This window comes from Myripristis murdjan, chromosome 1 (assembly GCF_902150065.1).
Source record: "Myripristis murdjan chromosome 1, fMyrMur1.1, whole genome shotgun sequence".
NCBI classification, from domain to species: Eukaryota; Metazoa; Chordata; class Actinopteri; order Holocentriformes; family Holocentridae; genus Myripristis; species Myripristis murdjan.
The window spans coordinates 23,552,459-23,568,049 of NC_043980.1; the positions used below are offsets into that span (position 1 = coordinate 23,552,459).

A 15,591-nucleotide genomic window follows, 5' to 3' on the forward strand; every position below is an offset into this window, starting at 1 on the left:
GCACACCTGTCTTTTTTTTTTTTTTTTTTTTTTTTGCAATAAAACATGCACAGACTTGTCATTGTCAATTAGGGTAGGTACTCTCACCATAAATTTTGAGTCGTTTAATGCACAGATTATGCGTAAACAGCCCTTAAAACACCTTGTCAGTGTTGGTGCAATTGTTATTGTACAGGAAGAAAAGTAGTGGAAAAGTAACTGTGGGGCCCGGTGCTCAAAAAGCAAGGGTCTGACAGATGACAACGTTCCATACAACCACCCCCATCCAAAAACACAGATTTACACACACCCAAAAACTACATTCTCTGATCTATTCAAAGACGCTATTCATTGTTTGATAAGGTCTTGTCATAAACATGGTTGCCAAAATCACACAAGCCTTCTGAAGTGCTGCAGTGTCTTGCAACAGATGAAACCTGCATCCTGCTAGCTAGATCATCCAGCAGATGGTCCTTCAGTACACCCTGGGTGAGGTCATACCTCAGGAGAGAAGGGGGCCTGTACATCTGGAGCTGGCTGGAGCATTGTAAGTGATAGCGATCATGACATCATCTCTTCCTAGTTTGACAGGGAAAGACCAATCAGTCGGGCAAAAATAGACCGCTTCTCAAACAAAGCTGATGACCTGTTTGCTTTGCTGCAAAAATAATTACCCTAGTGAGGAGTTACAATGGCAATTTAGGCCAAATGTCATGGAGTAAGAGGAGGGGTTGTGATACTGTGATGACAAATGATAGAAAACAGATTCATTAGCTGTTTCGCAATATTCATGTGGAACAATGGGACCTAAAGTGTTCTATAATATAACTTGGTATGTGACAAGCCTTCCTCTGCTCATGATGCTATACAAAAATGTTGCCATGGGGTTACAAATAACACCAAGCCATGTGTGATGACTTGGTGACTTGGTGTCAAATGTAGGATACAGGTGGCCAGTCTGGGAATTATTTCCTCATTTGCTCTACGGGAAACCTTTCAACTGTACCTACACACCAGGATTATGTCACCAACCTTGAATTGATCCCTGTGGTCACATTGAGCGTGTAGCGGGAAGAGGGGGTAGGTCTGATAGGGACCCCCTTTCAGCTCATTCTTGTGTAAACTTACTCAGGCTTGCCTGTGTCTAAGCATGGTGTCATGTGTTCCCCTCTGCAAGCCAAGTGCACCGCCCGCCCCTCCCCTGTCCTCAGTTAGAAGTGTGAAGACTTGGCCCATGGGGGAGACCCATCGATCATGACTATTTACCAGTCCTCCCTCTCGGGACATCCCCACTACAGTCCCGCTTGCCCCTGTTAGCTGCCCACTTATAAACTCTCCTTTGTCCCATTTTTTGTGAAACCACATGAGAGGAAAGAAGATTTTTTTTTGTTTTGGCTATGATAGTAGTCTTTCAACTGCATAGGACACCAAAAGGCTTTTTGTTTTACGCAGTGAAAATATGGTTATGAGATACGTCATAATTTGCACCATTTGGCCTCTTCTCAGGCCTTTGAGGTATCCAAAGAAATCTTGTCTAGATACCTAAACATCATTGGTACCGCTTGAAATTCCCACTACTTACAGTATATTGTTAAAAAAAAAAAAAAAAAAAAAAAAAAACAGAAAAACTTAATTCTCTATATTATGATTTGTTTGGGGCACTAAACCACACTGAACCAAAAGTTAAAATCAGCTTCAGCAGGATAACGAATGTACTTTCCTATGCCACCTACGTAGAGCCCCATTTATGTTTCATTCTAAAATTACAGGGGTGACAAAAACTGAACCTTTACGGTGTTAATATTAGACACTACAGCACATTAAACAGGAAATATACCAAAGCTAGACTGAAGATAGATTTCTGTAAATCATCTATGTATGATGCACAGATGAAATATAAATTAAACTTAACTAAAAAAAAAAAAAAACATCTGATGAAGTTCCTATTTCTGCAGCTCTTCGGTACTTGCCATGTTCAGCTATAAAACAAAGTGAGATCTGTAGAGATAAAATTGTCCACCAGTAAACAAGAGCAAGTAATAGATTGTGAGCTCCATCTAGTGGTAACTTATGGAAAATAAAATGCTTTTCACTTTCATACCCAGTATGGAGTAGTTTCACTTACATGAAACCGTTTCTGTGATGTTGGAAAAGCATGCTTTAACAACTTTTTGATAGGTTCTGTGACATCTTGTCAAATACAACATCCCTCTGATATCCTAGCTTCATAAAACACATTGCTGAAACATACATGCCATGAGCATTTGTAGTGAATGGCAAGCTCACTCCTGCATATAAAATCCATTCAATAAAAAAAAAAAAAGAACATGCCCATACATGTTAAGTAACTGGCTTTATTAATTAGATATTCTCTTTGAATCCCATGATAAAATACTCCTTTGGATCCCAAAGGCATACGTATATATATTTGTGCGTGTGTGTGTCTGGTGAGCCCAGCCCATAGCACAAGCAAGGGCTTTTAAAGGCTCTGTTCCCCAGCTCATTATTTGTGACACTCCAGATTTATCATGTTGCTCTATTTCGGAGAGTTAAAATAATTAGATAGGAAGAATCGGGTGTGTGCCAGAGCTGCACTTAACCTCCTGTGTCCCTTCTGCTGAGGGCCCTGAGGAGCTGAGTGAGAAGCCTTGCTTTAAACCATGGACCCGGAGGAGGCTTTCTGCTGAGGTGGTCTTGCTGTTTCTTATGTAGAAAAGGCGCCATTAGTGATCCAGAAAGAAATAGTTGCCACTCTTCTTCTGCTCCACATCCTGAGGAGATGATGCAAAGGTGTGGTTACATAACTGAGATGAGACCTCACCAGCTCACTTGAAGTTTGAAGTCAGCGCTCAAAGGCAGAATTTGTCAAATGAACGAAGACAAAAAAATTCCAAAACGTTTCCATGACTCTTCCATAACCACACACCAAATTTCCATGATATTCCAGTAATGCTGCAGCATACCGATTAAAGCAACCTTCACAGCGAGCGGGTGGAATCACAAGACAAACGTGTCTTGACTCTGACTGGCTGGTTACTTAGAATGATATAATAACTGATTTCAAGGAAATAAAAAATATCTTAATTGTTCTTCCTTCTCTGGTTTTAGGTCGATTTGTCAAGATTATTGCATTATTAAAAAAATTAAAAACTGCATTATTAAAAATTTCTATGACTTTTCCCATTTTTCAGACATATTTTGTCGCTTTCCAAAACATTTCCAGGCCTGATAAACACATCTTCAAATTCCATGACTCTTCCAGGACTTTCATCACTGTAGAAACCTTGCATACCTTCATGGAATTCATCTTATTAATCCTTGGTCGGAAATTGTTAGGGTCTCTCCTGAATGTGATCTCCAGCTGCGATAAGAATTTGTTCATCCCTGCGAGTAAGGTCTGCGGCCTGAAAGAGTACATGAGGTTGAAGCCGTATGCTGGACATTTGTTTCAGTTTTTGCCAGAAATATCCATGTAAGGCTTTGCAAAGGGTGAATTACCAATATTGGCTACCCTGCTTTACTTCTAGTAATGTTGTTCATTTATATGCATTGTTGACAAGTCAGAAAATCATATTTCTAGTGTATAAAAATTACATTAGGTTAGGGTTAGGGTTAGTTATGTCTGATAGTGACTGCTAATGAAATTATGTGATTACACAGGCAAATGTAAATGTAATTCAAGTGAGATATCAATTTTAATTCCACAATGCACATTAAATGGCACCATTGTGTGCTGTCACTTTTTACTGTTAATACAATTCACAAATACATCACATGCAAAAGAGAAAGAGAGTCTTACGTGTTTGCAGTGGTACTCTTGGAGGGAACACCATCAAACACAATGACCCGGTCTGCCAGGTAGGTGGCCATGATGAAGTCGTGCTCCACAATAAAAGCAGTCTTCTTAGCATGGAGGATGAATCTGTGAAACAACAGTACCATACATCACAGGTCTGTCATCATGAAAAACCACCCCAAAAGTGCTGCGCTGTCTGCAGTTGTGTGATTTACCGTTTGATGACCCTGGCAGCCATGAGACGCTGCTCTGAGTCCAGGTAGGCAGAGGGCTCGTCGATCAGATAGACATCAGCAGGTTTCCCCAGACACAGAGTCAGGGCCACCCGCTGCAGTTCACCTCCTGACAGGTTTTGGACCTAGTGCCACAACACACACCAACACACACACATGCAATGGTAACAGTCAGGTTGTGTTAGAATGTATTAAACATTTTTGTGCCATGTTGACACAGTGTCCTTTTTTAAAACCACACTTTTTAGGCATGCTTTTTAATAGCCTTTTTAATGTCATTTAAGTTGTTTTAACTGTTTTTTGTCCTGGTAATTATTTTATTTTATGGAGCTTGCTTTTGGTTTATTTTCTCTGTGAAGTGCCTTTGTAACTTTTTTTGAAAAAGTTCTATATGAATAAAGTTAAAACTGTATACTCACATCTTGGTCAATGATGCTGTTGATATGCATGGGCTTCATGACATCTGTGACAAACTGAGGGTGTGTGTAGACATCACGGATCTTCTCATGAAGCAGGGCCCTGACGCTGCCCTACATACAGAGCAGACCTGATTACCTGTTAGGTCACACTGAGGAAAGCTGACCTTGTTCCATCATGTCAGGCTGCAACCTACTTTGAATTTGGGGCTGATTTTCTGTGGCTTGTAGCTGACACTGAGGATTGGCACTTCACCTGGGGGAAGAATGAAAAACATTTTATTTATTTTCTAAAGGCACTAAAATTGCCAACAGCAACACCTGGCACAACAGACTAAAAAGGCAATCTGCTTACCTCCTTTATCTGGTTTGAGGCACCCAGCAAGCATTTTGATGAATGTTGTTTTACCTGTCCCTAAACAAGTAAAAAATCCAGAGTTTTAGATATAATGACCAACTGCAACACACACACACACACACACACACACAAACAAAAACACACCCATTACCATTCTCTCCTAGCATGACCACGATTTCAGAGTCTGTGAACTCTCCCTCCATGACCTCCAGAGTGAAGTCACCCATGGTTTTCTTCATGTTTGGGTACTGGTAGCGGCACAGTTTTCTGACCTCCTCCTCATTGGCTGTCTCAGCTACCTTGAACACCAGCGAGGTCTCTCTGAAACGCAGATTCTCTGTAGGCACATAACCGTCCAGGAAGATGTTGATGCCTGAGGGGAAGAGAAACCCCACATCAGCTTAGGACATATTTCTGGTCTTTTGCCATTCTGCTACATTAGCAGTGGGTTTATAAGTGTACTGGAACAACTTCCATAAACTTTGCTTAAATTGAAAAAGATTCAGGTCAGGACTCTGCTATTGTAGCCCAACTTATACAATACCACATATTTCCCCAAGTGGTGACACCACCTTTTCGAGACCGTATACCTTAACACACAAATAACCCTCTGACAGACTCATTTGCCTTCACTCTTCAAACACCTCAGGCTACAGTTACACTTGTCATCAAGAGTTTTTTTGACATCTGATTCTAAAGGCTGGATCTCAGATGACATTACTGTTACACATGCACTTAAGTGTAAGTCTAAAAACGGCTGTTGTGCATCTACAATGACTGTGGCCCCTTTCATTCTTTCCACTCTTGCTCTGTCTCTTTATGCTGCTTGTATGTGCAGTGCAGCTTGGCTCCCAACAACACTTAATTCTGAATAAAATAAAAACCTGATCACTTCAACATCTGTACAATTTCATTTTTGTTACATTACAGTGTTACATTACTTATGGCATTCTATCCCTGTTTTTATGTTCATTCTGTCTATTGACAAGCGAGGCACCAAGTGCATGTAATTTCTGTCATGTAAAGCAGTGTTTCCCAACCGGGGGGTACGCGTACCCCTAAGGGTACGCGAGCACATTGCAGGGGGTACGTGGAAACATAGGCGGAAATCCCGGGGGGGTCGAGGGGGACAAGACCCCTCCATCCATAAATTTTGAATAATATAGTAATATTCAATGAAAGCACAATGCAAGCGGTGCTGATTATAAATGTAAAATAGTGTGTTTTTAAGTGTTAAAATGTTATGACCTCCCCCCATGCCTCAAAGTGGTTTGGTCCGCATCCTGCTGCCCGCAGAGCGGCAGCTCGGTAACTTTCAGTCCGTCAGCCTGAGAGGCAGCAGCCTGATGAGAACTAGCAAGAAAACCTCCTCAAGTGAAAGCCAGTGAGTCATTTATCACACCACTTGTTCACCAAGCACAAGGCTATAATATGAAAAGCGATATTTTTCCCTGCTTGGTTCAAAACCTGCCTCTTTCAGCTCACTGTTTAAGCTAACAGCTAATGACTGTTTCCAAGCTGAAGCGAGTGCAGGACAGTGAGGGAGAGAGAGGACAGACCACAGGAGGAGCAAATACTGAGCTTTTTATTCTTTCAAAAAGTCTGTCAGGATATTAATGTCAGAAATAGTTCATATTTTACTGATATTTTGAGTTTGTCTCTAGATAGATATCTACTTTTTTGCATTTTAAACTGCATTATTTTGTGGCATAGTTCCATTTCATTTTCTTATTTGATCTAAAAGGGAGAGTGTACAGCTCAAACATATACTGTATTCACTATTTGATGCCATATCTTGCTTTGTTTTTTGTTGACACTACAATAAATCTGTTTTTTGAAGAATAGTTTGATGTAGTTAGATTATTCAAGGTATTTCCTCTAGTTTTAGAGCTTATTTTGAGTTTCTAGTTCTTGTAAAGCTACTTTGATGGACTGTAGTGGAAATAGAACAGTGAGTAAAGAAATTTGGTTTGAGGATTATTGCTCTTAATAGCATTATTTAAAACATATGAACATACTGAGGGCTCAGCACTGTACTGCAAATTTCAATGGAGCATAAGAGAGTTCAGAGAGAGATGTACAATCATGCCAGACAGCAATTTTTTCATGTCCCCCCCAAGAATTACTCTCTGAAATTTTGCTGTTTATCCCCCCACCCCCCAATAATGAAATGGGATTTTCGCCCCTGCATGGAAACATTTCATAACATAACATAACTTATAACAAATGAGTATAACGTATGAGTGAGGGGGTACTCATGGTCTGACAAAAAGGCTCAGGGGGTACACAAGACAAAAAAGGTTGGGAAACACTGATGTAAAGCACTTTGAGCTGCATTTCTTGTATGAAAGGGGCTATACAAATAAACTTGTATTTATTCATTCATTTATGTATAGATGTATGTATGTATACTATTTATTTTTGGGGGTGTCTAGACCTGTGACTTAACGAGTCCTGGCACGAACAGATAATAATGAAATGCTTAGTGCATCAGTTACTTCAGTGTTTTCTCTTTCCTCGACATAGTATGACAAAAAAGATTTTATCTCCCGATAATTTCTCTGCAATCATTTAATTTCATTGAAGCTTACACAGTGCCTCAAAAGTGCCTCATCTCATCAGTGCCTATCAGTTGGAAGGAAAAAACATTATTGTGACTAATGAATTAGGCTATCTTGTTTGACTCCATTCACACAGTTTTTTTACCATGTTTTGGTTCATGGTTAATCAGAGCTTAAGCATTAAACACCATATCAATTCATTAATTTACAACTTGTTTGATTTTAATCAAAGATCCATCCCAGAAAACAAAATCACAAAGACAAAAAGCCAGAGAGAAAGAGGGAAATACTGAAGTCAACCTTGTAGTTTAGATAAAGCAATTGTTGATGGTGAATGGAAGCCTGCTACGCCATCTAGTGGTGAAATGTGGTAATACTGGTGTAAATGGTAGGCTGGGAAACATTGTGCTGTTGTGTGAATAGTGCAACTGCTAGAAGCATGCGTAACACTTGCACGGAGGAACACACTACTTCAAGAACATCTAGCCAGTATTGGGGTAGTGTAGCTACCTTCCCTGACGCTGAAAGGCATGGTGACCACTCCATAGGCACTGGGCACCCCGTAGACACAGCAGATGAAGTCAGACAAGTAGTCCAAGACACTCAAGTCATGCTCCACTACTATGATATACCTGTGTGGAAGAGAAGATCCACCTGTTCAGGCTGGAACGACCCGAGGGAATACTTCAAAGTGGAGTGATATTTGTGTCTCACCTGTCTGGGGTGATGAGGGAGCGGATGGTGATGGCAGCTTTTAAACGCTGCTTCACATCCAGGTAACTGGATGGCTCATCAAACATGAAGCTGAGGAATAAACAGGGAATGTGCAGTCAAACAGTATTAACTACACAACTGTACTCAATGGTGAGACCAAGAATTTTAAGTTGCCTGGTGAATTAAATCCATTGCTCACCAAGAAATTGTTAAGTACAGCTTGATATGGTATAATAAAAATGAAGGTCCTAACGTAGAAGCTGTGTGTGCACACAGATTTGATGATAGATTATTTAGCATGTAACTTTGACATTCTTCAGTATTTTAATATTTTCTGTTTGTTCATAGGTAAGAACAACATTTTAAGAAAAGGCTCATGGTTTATGCTCACAGTTAATTTCCTAGAAGTCATCACAATATTGTCTGGCATTATTTACAATCATATAGAGCTGTCTCATCAATCACTCAAGCAGAAATTTACCACTCTGCATATTCTCACTAAGCTTCAGCACAGTTCAGTGGAGCAGATGTTCAAGCCTTCCCACACCATAATATACCTGCTTTCGGAAAATGGGAAGTATAGTCACACATAAAAATACTCAGCAAGGGCGATGAACTCACTGGAAATCAAACAAACAGACAAGTGCAATTTTTGGTGTGTCTGTAGCCAGGACAATGAATTTGCAAGACATGCCTGACTGTGCAGTGAACCTCCCATTTTAGAAAAGGTGAATTAAAAGGAGATATATCATTATTTTTGCAGGCTTTAAATGACTACTCTATTGGGCTGCCCAATGAAAAGATGTAGCACTGGTTACCTCCCTCAGTAGTAATTGGCCCTTTATGAACCTGTCCTTTAAAGTAAGGGACAGGACAAGATACAACTGTTTTTTAACCTGTCAACCTAATCTGTCAAGTACACTGGTAAGTTTTGCTAGTGTAGACATGGCGCTGAATAGGGTTGGGAACCGAAACCGATTCTGAAATTGAAGAAATGGAGCCGGATCCAACATTTTCGCAAAACCAGTTCCCATAACAATTCCAGGAATTTCTCATCTGCATTCATTTTGCTCAGTTGTGTGCACTGGCAAAGAAAATTTCCAGGCTACAGCAGCGCACTGACAAGGATTGTCTAACAAAGTGAAGAGTTGCCACTCCGCTCTATTTTCACTGGCTAACAGCAGCACACTGACAGCTTAGCTTGTCTATTCAGAGAAGCGGTATCACTTAGGCTTATTTTTCATATTCAATCTATGTTATCACAGGCATACTCCTGCTCATTCACTGGTAGTTGAATTGTTAGGTCTGTTTGATAAGTAATTTACATTTTTAAAACAAATAATAATTTAACATATTGTTAAATTATTGGAGTCAAGCTTACTGGTAAACATTTACTCCTTCAAGATAAGATGTTCTACAACTCATAAACATACACTAACACTACCCTATCTGCTGTTTATTTTGTTATTAGAACGCTAATGACATTTGTCTGATATATGAATAAAGTTAACTAGAGCCATAAATCAGCAAACATAAATCTGTCTGTACTTAGTTACAACTTACTCAACTGCTGTTAAATTGGCTCTAAATTAATCGTTCATTAATATAATGTTACATTTTTCTATAGAAAGTTCAGATAAGAGTAAGACCAGCAGCAACAGTCAAGTCAATCCGTTCAAGCTGGCAGAAGCTTGTTGTTTATTACTTGTTTATTTTAAGTATAATGGTGTCATAAAAAAATACTAAAATGGATATATTTGGAACCGTTATCGGAACCGGTAGGAACTGGAATCGTTAAGAGGGAATCGTTAAGGAATCGGAATCGTTAAAATCCAAACGGGTCCCAACCCTAGCGCTGAACTCTGCTGCCTTTATAAGAGTTTAAGCTGGTGTTTAAATATACTAACATTCAAGCAAACCCCTCAATTTTGAGATGATGTGATTCATCAATTTGATTTCTGTGCATAAGAACAGAATGGGTGGTATGCATAATTTTCCTCAGAGCTGACTTTAGGTTTTGTTACTTTTCTTCAACTATATATTTTAAGAACAAATTTGCAGAAGAACAAGAAAAGAACTGCAGAGGCCCACTGGGTCACCTATTTAGTGCAGGCCTTGATGAGATCTGGCAAGTGTCAATACGAGAACTAATGATCCTTACATGTCAGCCCTCTGGATGCAGACAACGGCACAAGCAAAGCGCTGCAGCTCCCCTCCTGAGAGGTCCTCTACATTTCTGTCCCTGAGATGAGTCAGATCTGAGAGAGAAGGAATTATAATGAGAAACAGAGACCATGAAAATGTGGAGTTCCAACCTCTACTATAATAAACAGCTGCTGAGAGAGTGGTTCTCTGTAAATCTTTCAAAAATAACATTTCATGAGCAGTGAAATATGAAGGCTGTTCATAATTTTCTAAATGGTCAAAGACACTACCCTAGATGTGCTAGGTAGAGTAGCTATTGTGGACAGATGTTTTTCACCCATCTCATGCAAACTCATGTGGCAGAGGACCTCAGCAAAACAGTGGTACAAGAATGCCATTATAGTGTTATTGCATCTTGGACACTAATAACCTGCTGACGCCATCATGTGGCTGCTCTAAAGATACTTAAAGACGCAACAGATTGGGAATGTAGGAAGTAGCTGGACAAAAGTGTTCAGTCACAACGTACCAAGTTGTTCACAGACCACATCTTTGGTTTTGGTGTCATCTTTCCTGCTCAGGATGGAGCCAACGTTTCCCTGGTGAAAGAATTAACAGCTACCAACTACTGGACATTCAACAATCACATTTATAAACCACTAAGTTACTGAATACTCAAGAAAAAATGCCATGAGTTTTACTGTAAATGAGAGGAATGGGAATTGGACCACACTTCAAGCAGCTGGAGTATTTTGAAAGAAATGTATATTTTGAATATTTGCATTTAAACATGGGAAATGCATCACTTTATAGTGAACAACAGAAGGTCCATTTTATTCTTTCTATTAAAAAGATTAGATGCTGTAGTTTCTGAGAACAGCTAAAAAAAAGTTCTTTGAACAGTTTAAACAGAAATAGCCTACTGCTCAACTAACAAATATTTCCTCAGCTATGTACAACTACGTGATTTTATTAGAGTCAACCACAAAGACCAGTGGAGTTTGCTTATGAAGACACCTGTGGAAGAGTTGTGCCATACTGACCAACCATTACTCTAAACCAGGGGTGTCAAACTCGTGCAATGGAGGGCCAAGAGGCTGCAGGTCTTCATTCCAACCAAAACCAAAAACTGATTTCACTGATCACCCTACCTCCAAACAGAGAGGCGGGACTAATCAGTGAAATCACCTGGTGGAGTTGTTGGTTGGAATGAAAACCTGCAGCCTCTTGGCCCTCCATGGCACGAGTTTGACACCTGTGCTCTAAACTATCTCTAGGGCAGGGGTGTCAAACTCGTGCCATGGAGGGCCGAGAGGCTGCAGGTTTTCATTCCAACCAAAAACTCCTCCAGGTGATTTCACTGATCACCCTACCTCCAAACAGAGAGGCGGGACTAATCAGTGAAATCACCTGGTGGAGTTGTTGGTTGGAATGAAAACCTGCAGCCTCTCGGCCCTCCATGGCACGAGTTTGACACCCCTGCTCTAGGGTGTATCAAACTCTTATGTCGAGTTTATTAATACCGGATCAGGACAGACCCAGACTTACATAGGAGAAAAACCTGGGAATAACTCTCGGAGTGACTTATGCAGAGATGGTGTTGCCTCCACTTAAACTCTTGATTTATGATACAATTTAACTTCCTATATCAGCTCTGTATCACTCCATACAAACTACACGAATGCAACTCAAATATATTGCCTGTGTGATTTAGATGTGGCTTAGATGTGGGAACATTCCTACATTCCACATGGCGGTGCCCTAGACTTCAGGAGTTTTAGCAAGGGGTTTGTGATACCCTAGCCGGTATTCATGGTGTTAACTTTCCATTGGATCCGGAGATTTGTTTACTGGGTAATTTTACAAACACCAACCTTTTGTTTTTTGTAGTCTATAGCTAAGGCTCCGTTTACACTGGGTTTTGATTTCCCTGATTGTAATTAGGAGAAAAATCACTTAAGAGACAAAAGCAATAACTTGCCTAAATGTAACAGCCTATCCCACTAAATGGGCTGGAAACACCTTTTAATGTACTAAATTCCAAAATAATACAGTCACATTGCATTATTACATTAATCTTTTTTTGGTATATGTTACATATGTAACATATTTGTCAGTGATTATGATGTCAGTGTAATAATAATATTGGCAAATAATGTAATAACTTAATACAATCACTTTATTCTTTAGAATTATTCCATTAACACCCTTCATGAAATCATGTTAATTATTATGAAATCTTATGTTATCTAGTGATTTATTACACATCAGGTTTTTAATACATTTTCAACCCTTTCAAAAATGGACATTTTACCACATCTTGACAAGTTATTACATTATCTGTTGACAAACAAAAAACTAAGTGACAAATCACAGCCCTGAATTCTCACAAACTTTATGTCCAACACTATCAGTATGCAGGTGGATTGGAGCTGAACTGACCTGAACAGTTTTGGGGATCTGGTCCACATACTGAGGCTTGACAACAGCCTTGAGGTTTTCCTCCAGGATCTTGGTGAAGTAGTTCTGGAGCTCTGAACCGCGGAAAAAGGTGAGTATCTCTTGCCAGTCCGGGGGAGCCTGGGGCAGCATGGGCAGTACGTTAGCTGAGATTTAAACATTAGTCATGCTATTAGGCCTGTCCTCTAAACTGAGATGTGAGTCAGACTTACAGCTCATCACATATACCTCTAGCTGGACAAAAAAAAAAAAAACTTTGCTCATAACCCAAATATCCAAATATTCCAAATTCCCAAATCCTGGCATGAAGTAAAAGTCATTTATCCAAACACACGGTGAACAAGGAAAAATGAATACTTGATTTTGTCAGTATTGCCTGGCCCTATTTTAAAAACACACAGCTGCATATCACAGCTTTTATGCTACACTCCCTGGATGAAAATGAATGTAGATCCACTAATACGACCTTCCAATTAACCTTATTTATAGTCTTTGTTGAGTAAAAATGTTCCAAGTGTGCAGGTGATGTCTGTGGTCTGAGTCATAAAAAAAGGAAACAAAACACAGGATGCAGGACTAGCCAACTGGGTCGACAGGACACAGGTGACAACACTTAACAAAAAATGACTTCAGGAGGGAACCGTGACAATGAACTTTTCAACTTTACTCACATCGTACTTCCCCAAGTTGGGTTTCTGTTTCCCTGACAGAATCTTCAGTGCTGTAGATTTCCCAATCCCGTTGGTTCCCACCAGCCCTAAAACCTCTCCAGGCCTGGGAACTGGCAATCTGTGATTCCACAGGATAACAGATTCATCCAGTAAACAGAGCAAGCTAAACAGTAGATTAGTTAACAAAGTCAATAGGCATCATGTTCTGATCCTACATTTCCTGTACTCACCTATGCAACTTGAAGGAGTTGGCAGAATATCTGTGAGTAGTCTCATCCTCCAGGCTGCTTGGCAAGTTGATGATGGACAAAGCCCCAAATGGACATTTCTGAGAATGGAGGCATCTGCTAAATTTGTTCAAATTCACATCAGAAATCCAAGTTTTTCACCTGACCTTGAAACAAAACACTGACAACGCTTACCTTAACGCAGATTCCACAACCAATACACAGTGATTCAGAAATCCATGCAATTCGGCTTTGAGGGGTGACATCTATGCACAGTTTACCTAGTGGAGGCACACAAAAGAGAGGGCAAACAAAACTTTTCAAAAGATATTGTGGAATTTAGGATTAACAAACTGGCGTGACGAAAACACTGATAAGTGGGATCATTTGAGAAGACCAGTGGTGGAGAGAGTACAACAAATTTCTACTTAAGTAGAAGTACTGTTACTTTACTGATATTTTACTTAAGTAGAAGTACTGCTGTAAAATCTACTCAAGTAAAAGTAAAAAGTGGCTCATTTAAAATATATTTGGAGTAAAAGTTACTGACCTACTATTTCAAAACATTAACTGTGTATGGTGTGATCTTGTCCATGCAGGTATAAAAGGATGAGAGAAAATTACATTCTGTTAAAGGTGCATTGTGCTAAACTACAGATTGTTTGCTGAAGTGAGCACAGTCTCCACCAGGGGTGTCAAACTCAGTTGCTAAAGGGGCTGAATTAAAAAATACAAGCAATTTGAGGGCCAAAGATGACCTATATTTGTTGAATCATTTGACCCAAAGTGGTCATTTTTTTAATCATAATATGTCCTGCATAAAAAATAATGATTCATACACAAATACGAACTTCATATGAATCATCCCTCCCCTAAAATGTCTTCTTCTAACACAAAACAAGCATCTCAAAAACCTGGAAGAAAATGACAGGAAAAGGGTCCACTGAATCGTTCCTTTTTTCTGGCATGCTGTATCTGCAAGCTAAGACTTTCAAATGTCCAATAGTTTCATCACGAGGAATCAAATATAACCAGGTAACTGATTCTTTGCTGAGGAGAAATCTACAGTCGTACATGTTTTTACCTATACATGCATATCCCTGGCACACAAATCCAAACAGAAATAAAACTGCTGTTTCTAGTATTAAAAAATACTCAAAAAGTACATGTACACAAACAAGGTACTCAATCACAGGCACGTGAGCAGATGGAAGCAGTTTCGTCCACCTCTGGATGACACTTGAGGTTTCTTACCCATTCTGACCACAGGGCAGCTCTTCTTGCACTCCTGGCGGCATCTCTTTGGCTTGCACTTGTCGTGGTTGACAATGGCAATTCTGGTGTTCCTCTCTGCCATCCTGGCTGCCCGATCCACAGCCTGCTGGCAGAGCTGAAGCTGTCCTCCTGGACTGATGCACTGCAGACACAACAAGACAAGTGGATGGAAACGCTGCGTGGTCTCACTGTAGTAAAAGCATGACAACACAGCTCACTCTTCCTTGTTCATCATACGTCTCCACAGTGAAACAGTTATGAAAAAAACATGTTACAAGTCTGAGTATGATGAGGACCATAAAGAATAGTATTACCGTTACAGGGATAGCCTGTTGTCTAATGTTTCTACGACATATCCTATATAAGCTGTGTTGTAACCACAGCGTCACGTCGGTCACTTAGGCAGCCAATAAGACGGTAAACTGGTCAGTTACGTTACGTTGCATCATTTATTTCTGATGTGTTATTGTGTAATCTGAGTGCAACGTCTTTAAACATTAGCGTTAACTAACCGTCAGCTTATAACTATACCGAGCACTAGACAGAAAAGTAACTAACTTAGTGCTGACAACAGAGCAACGAGTTTTTAACAAGTTTCTAACTTCTTGATACTAATAAGACTACTAGCTAGCATCCTGAGGTAGCATCTAACTAACGTTACTTAGCTGACATTAGCATGTTAACGAGCTTTAATGCGTAACAGGGCGCAGAAAGTCAAATCTTAACAACTGCCTGTCAAACAGTTGTGCAAAATAA

At 39.9% G+C, this 15,591-nt stretch overlaps 1 protein-coding gene across 1 annotated transcript; it reads right to left on the reverse strand.

The window, feature by feature from the left end:
• Nucleotides 1–2,333: 2,333 nt before the first annotated feature.
• Nucleotides 2,334–15,188, reverse strand: LOC115368698 (ATP-binding cassette sub-family E member 1). The gene is made up of 18 exons (XM_030064987.1): nucleotides 15,150–15,188; nucleotides 14,815–14,977; nucleotides 13,756–13,841; nucleotides 13,564–13,661; nucleotides 13,334–13,451; nucleotides 12,645–12,782; nucleotides 10,732–10,801; nucleotides 10,219–10,315; nucleotides 8,058–8,147; nucleotides 7,854–7,975; nucleotides 4,934–5,155; nucleotides 4,780–4,839; nucleotides 4,622–4,680; nucleotides 4,428–4,538; nucleotides 3,991–4,133; nucleotides 3,779–3,901; nucleotides 3,272–3,383; nucleotides 2,334–2,750 (listed from the first exon to the last, which is right to left on the reverse strand). The coding sequence occupies exons 2-18, from the start codon at nucleotides 14,915–14,917 to the stop codon at nucleotides 2,703–2,705; spliced, it is 1,800 nt and encodes a 599-aa protein (XP_029920847.1). The 5' UTR covers nucleotides 14,918–14,977; nucleotides 15,150–15,188; the 3' UTR covers nucleotides 2,334–2,702.
• Between the last annotated feature and the right edge of the window lie 403 nt (nucleotides 15,189–15,591).

Bases quoted from the DNA above. Each gene is read 5' to 3' on its own strand.
- LOC115368698 (XM_030064987.1), bottom strand. From the start codon at position 14,917: ATGGCAGAGAGGAACACCAGAATTGCCATTGTCAACCACGACAAGTGC. The intron at 13,662-13,755 runs GTAAGCGTTGTC...CTCCATTCTCAG, and splicing joins GTTGTGGAATCTGCGTTAAG to AAATGTCCATTTGGGGCTTT. The intron at 4,681-4,779 runs GTAAGCAGATTG...TTCTTCCCCCAG, and splicing joins CCTCAAACCAGATAAAGGAG to GTGAAGTGCCAATCCTCAGT.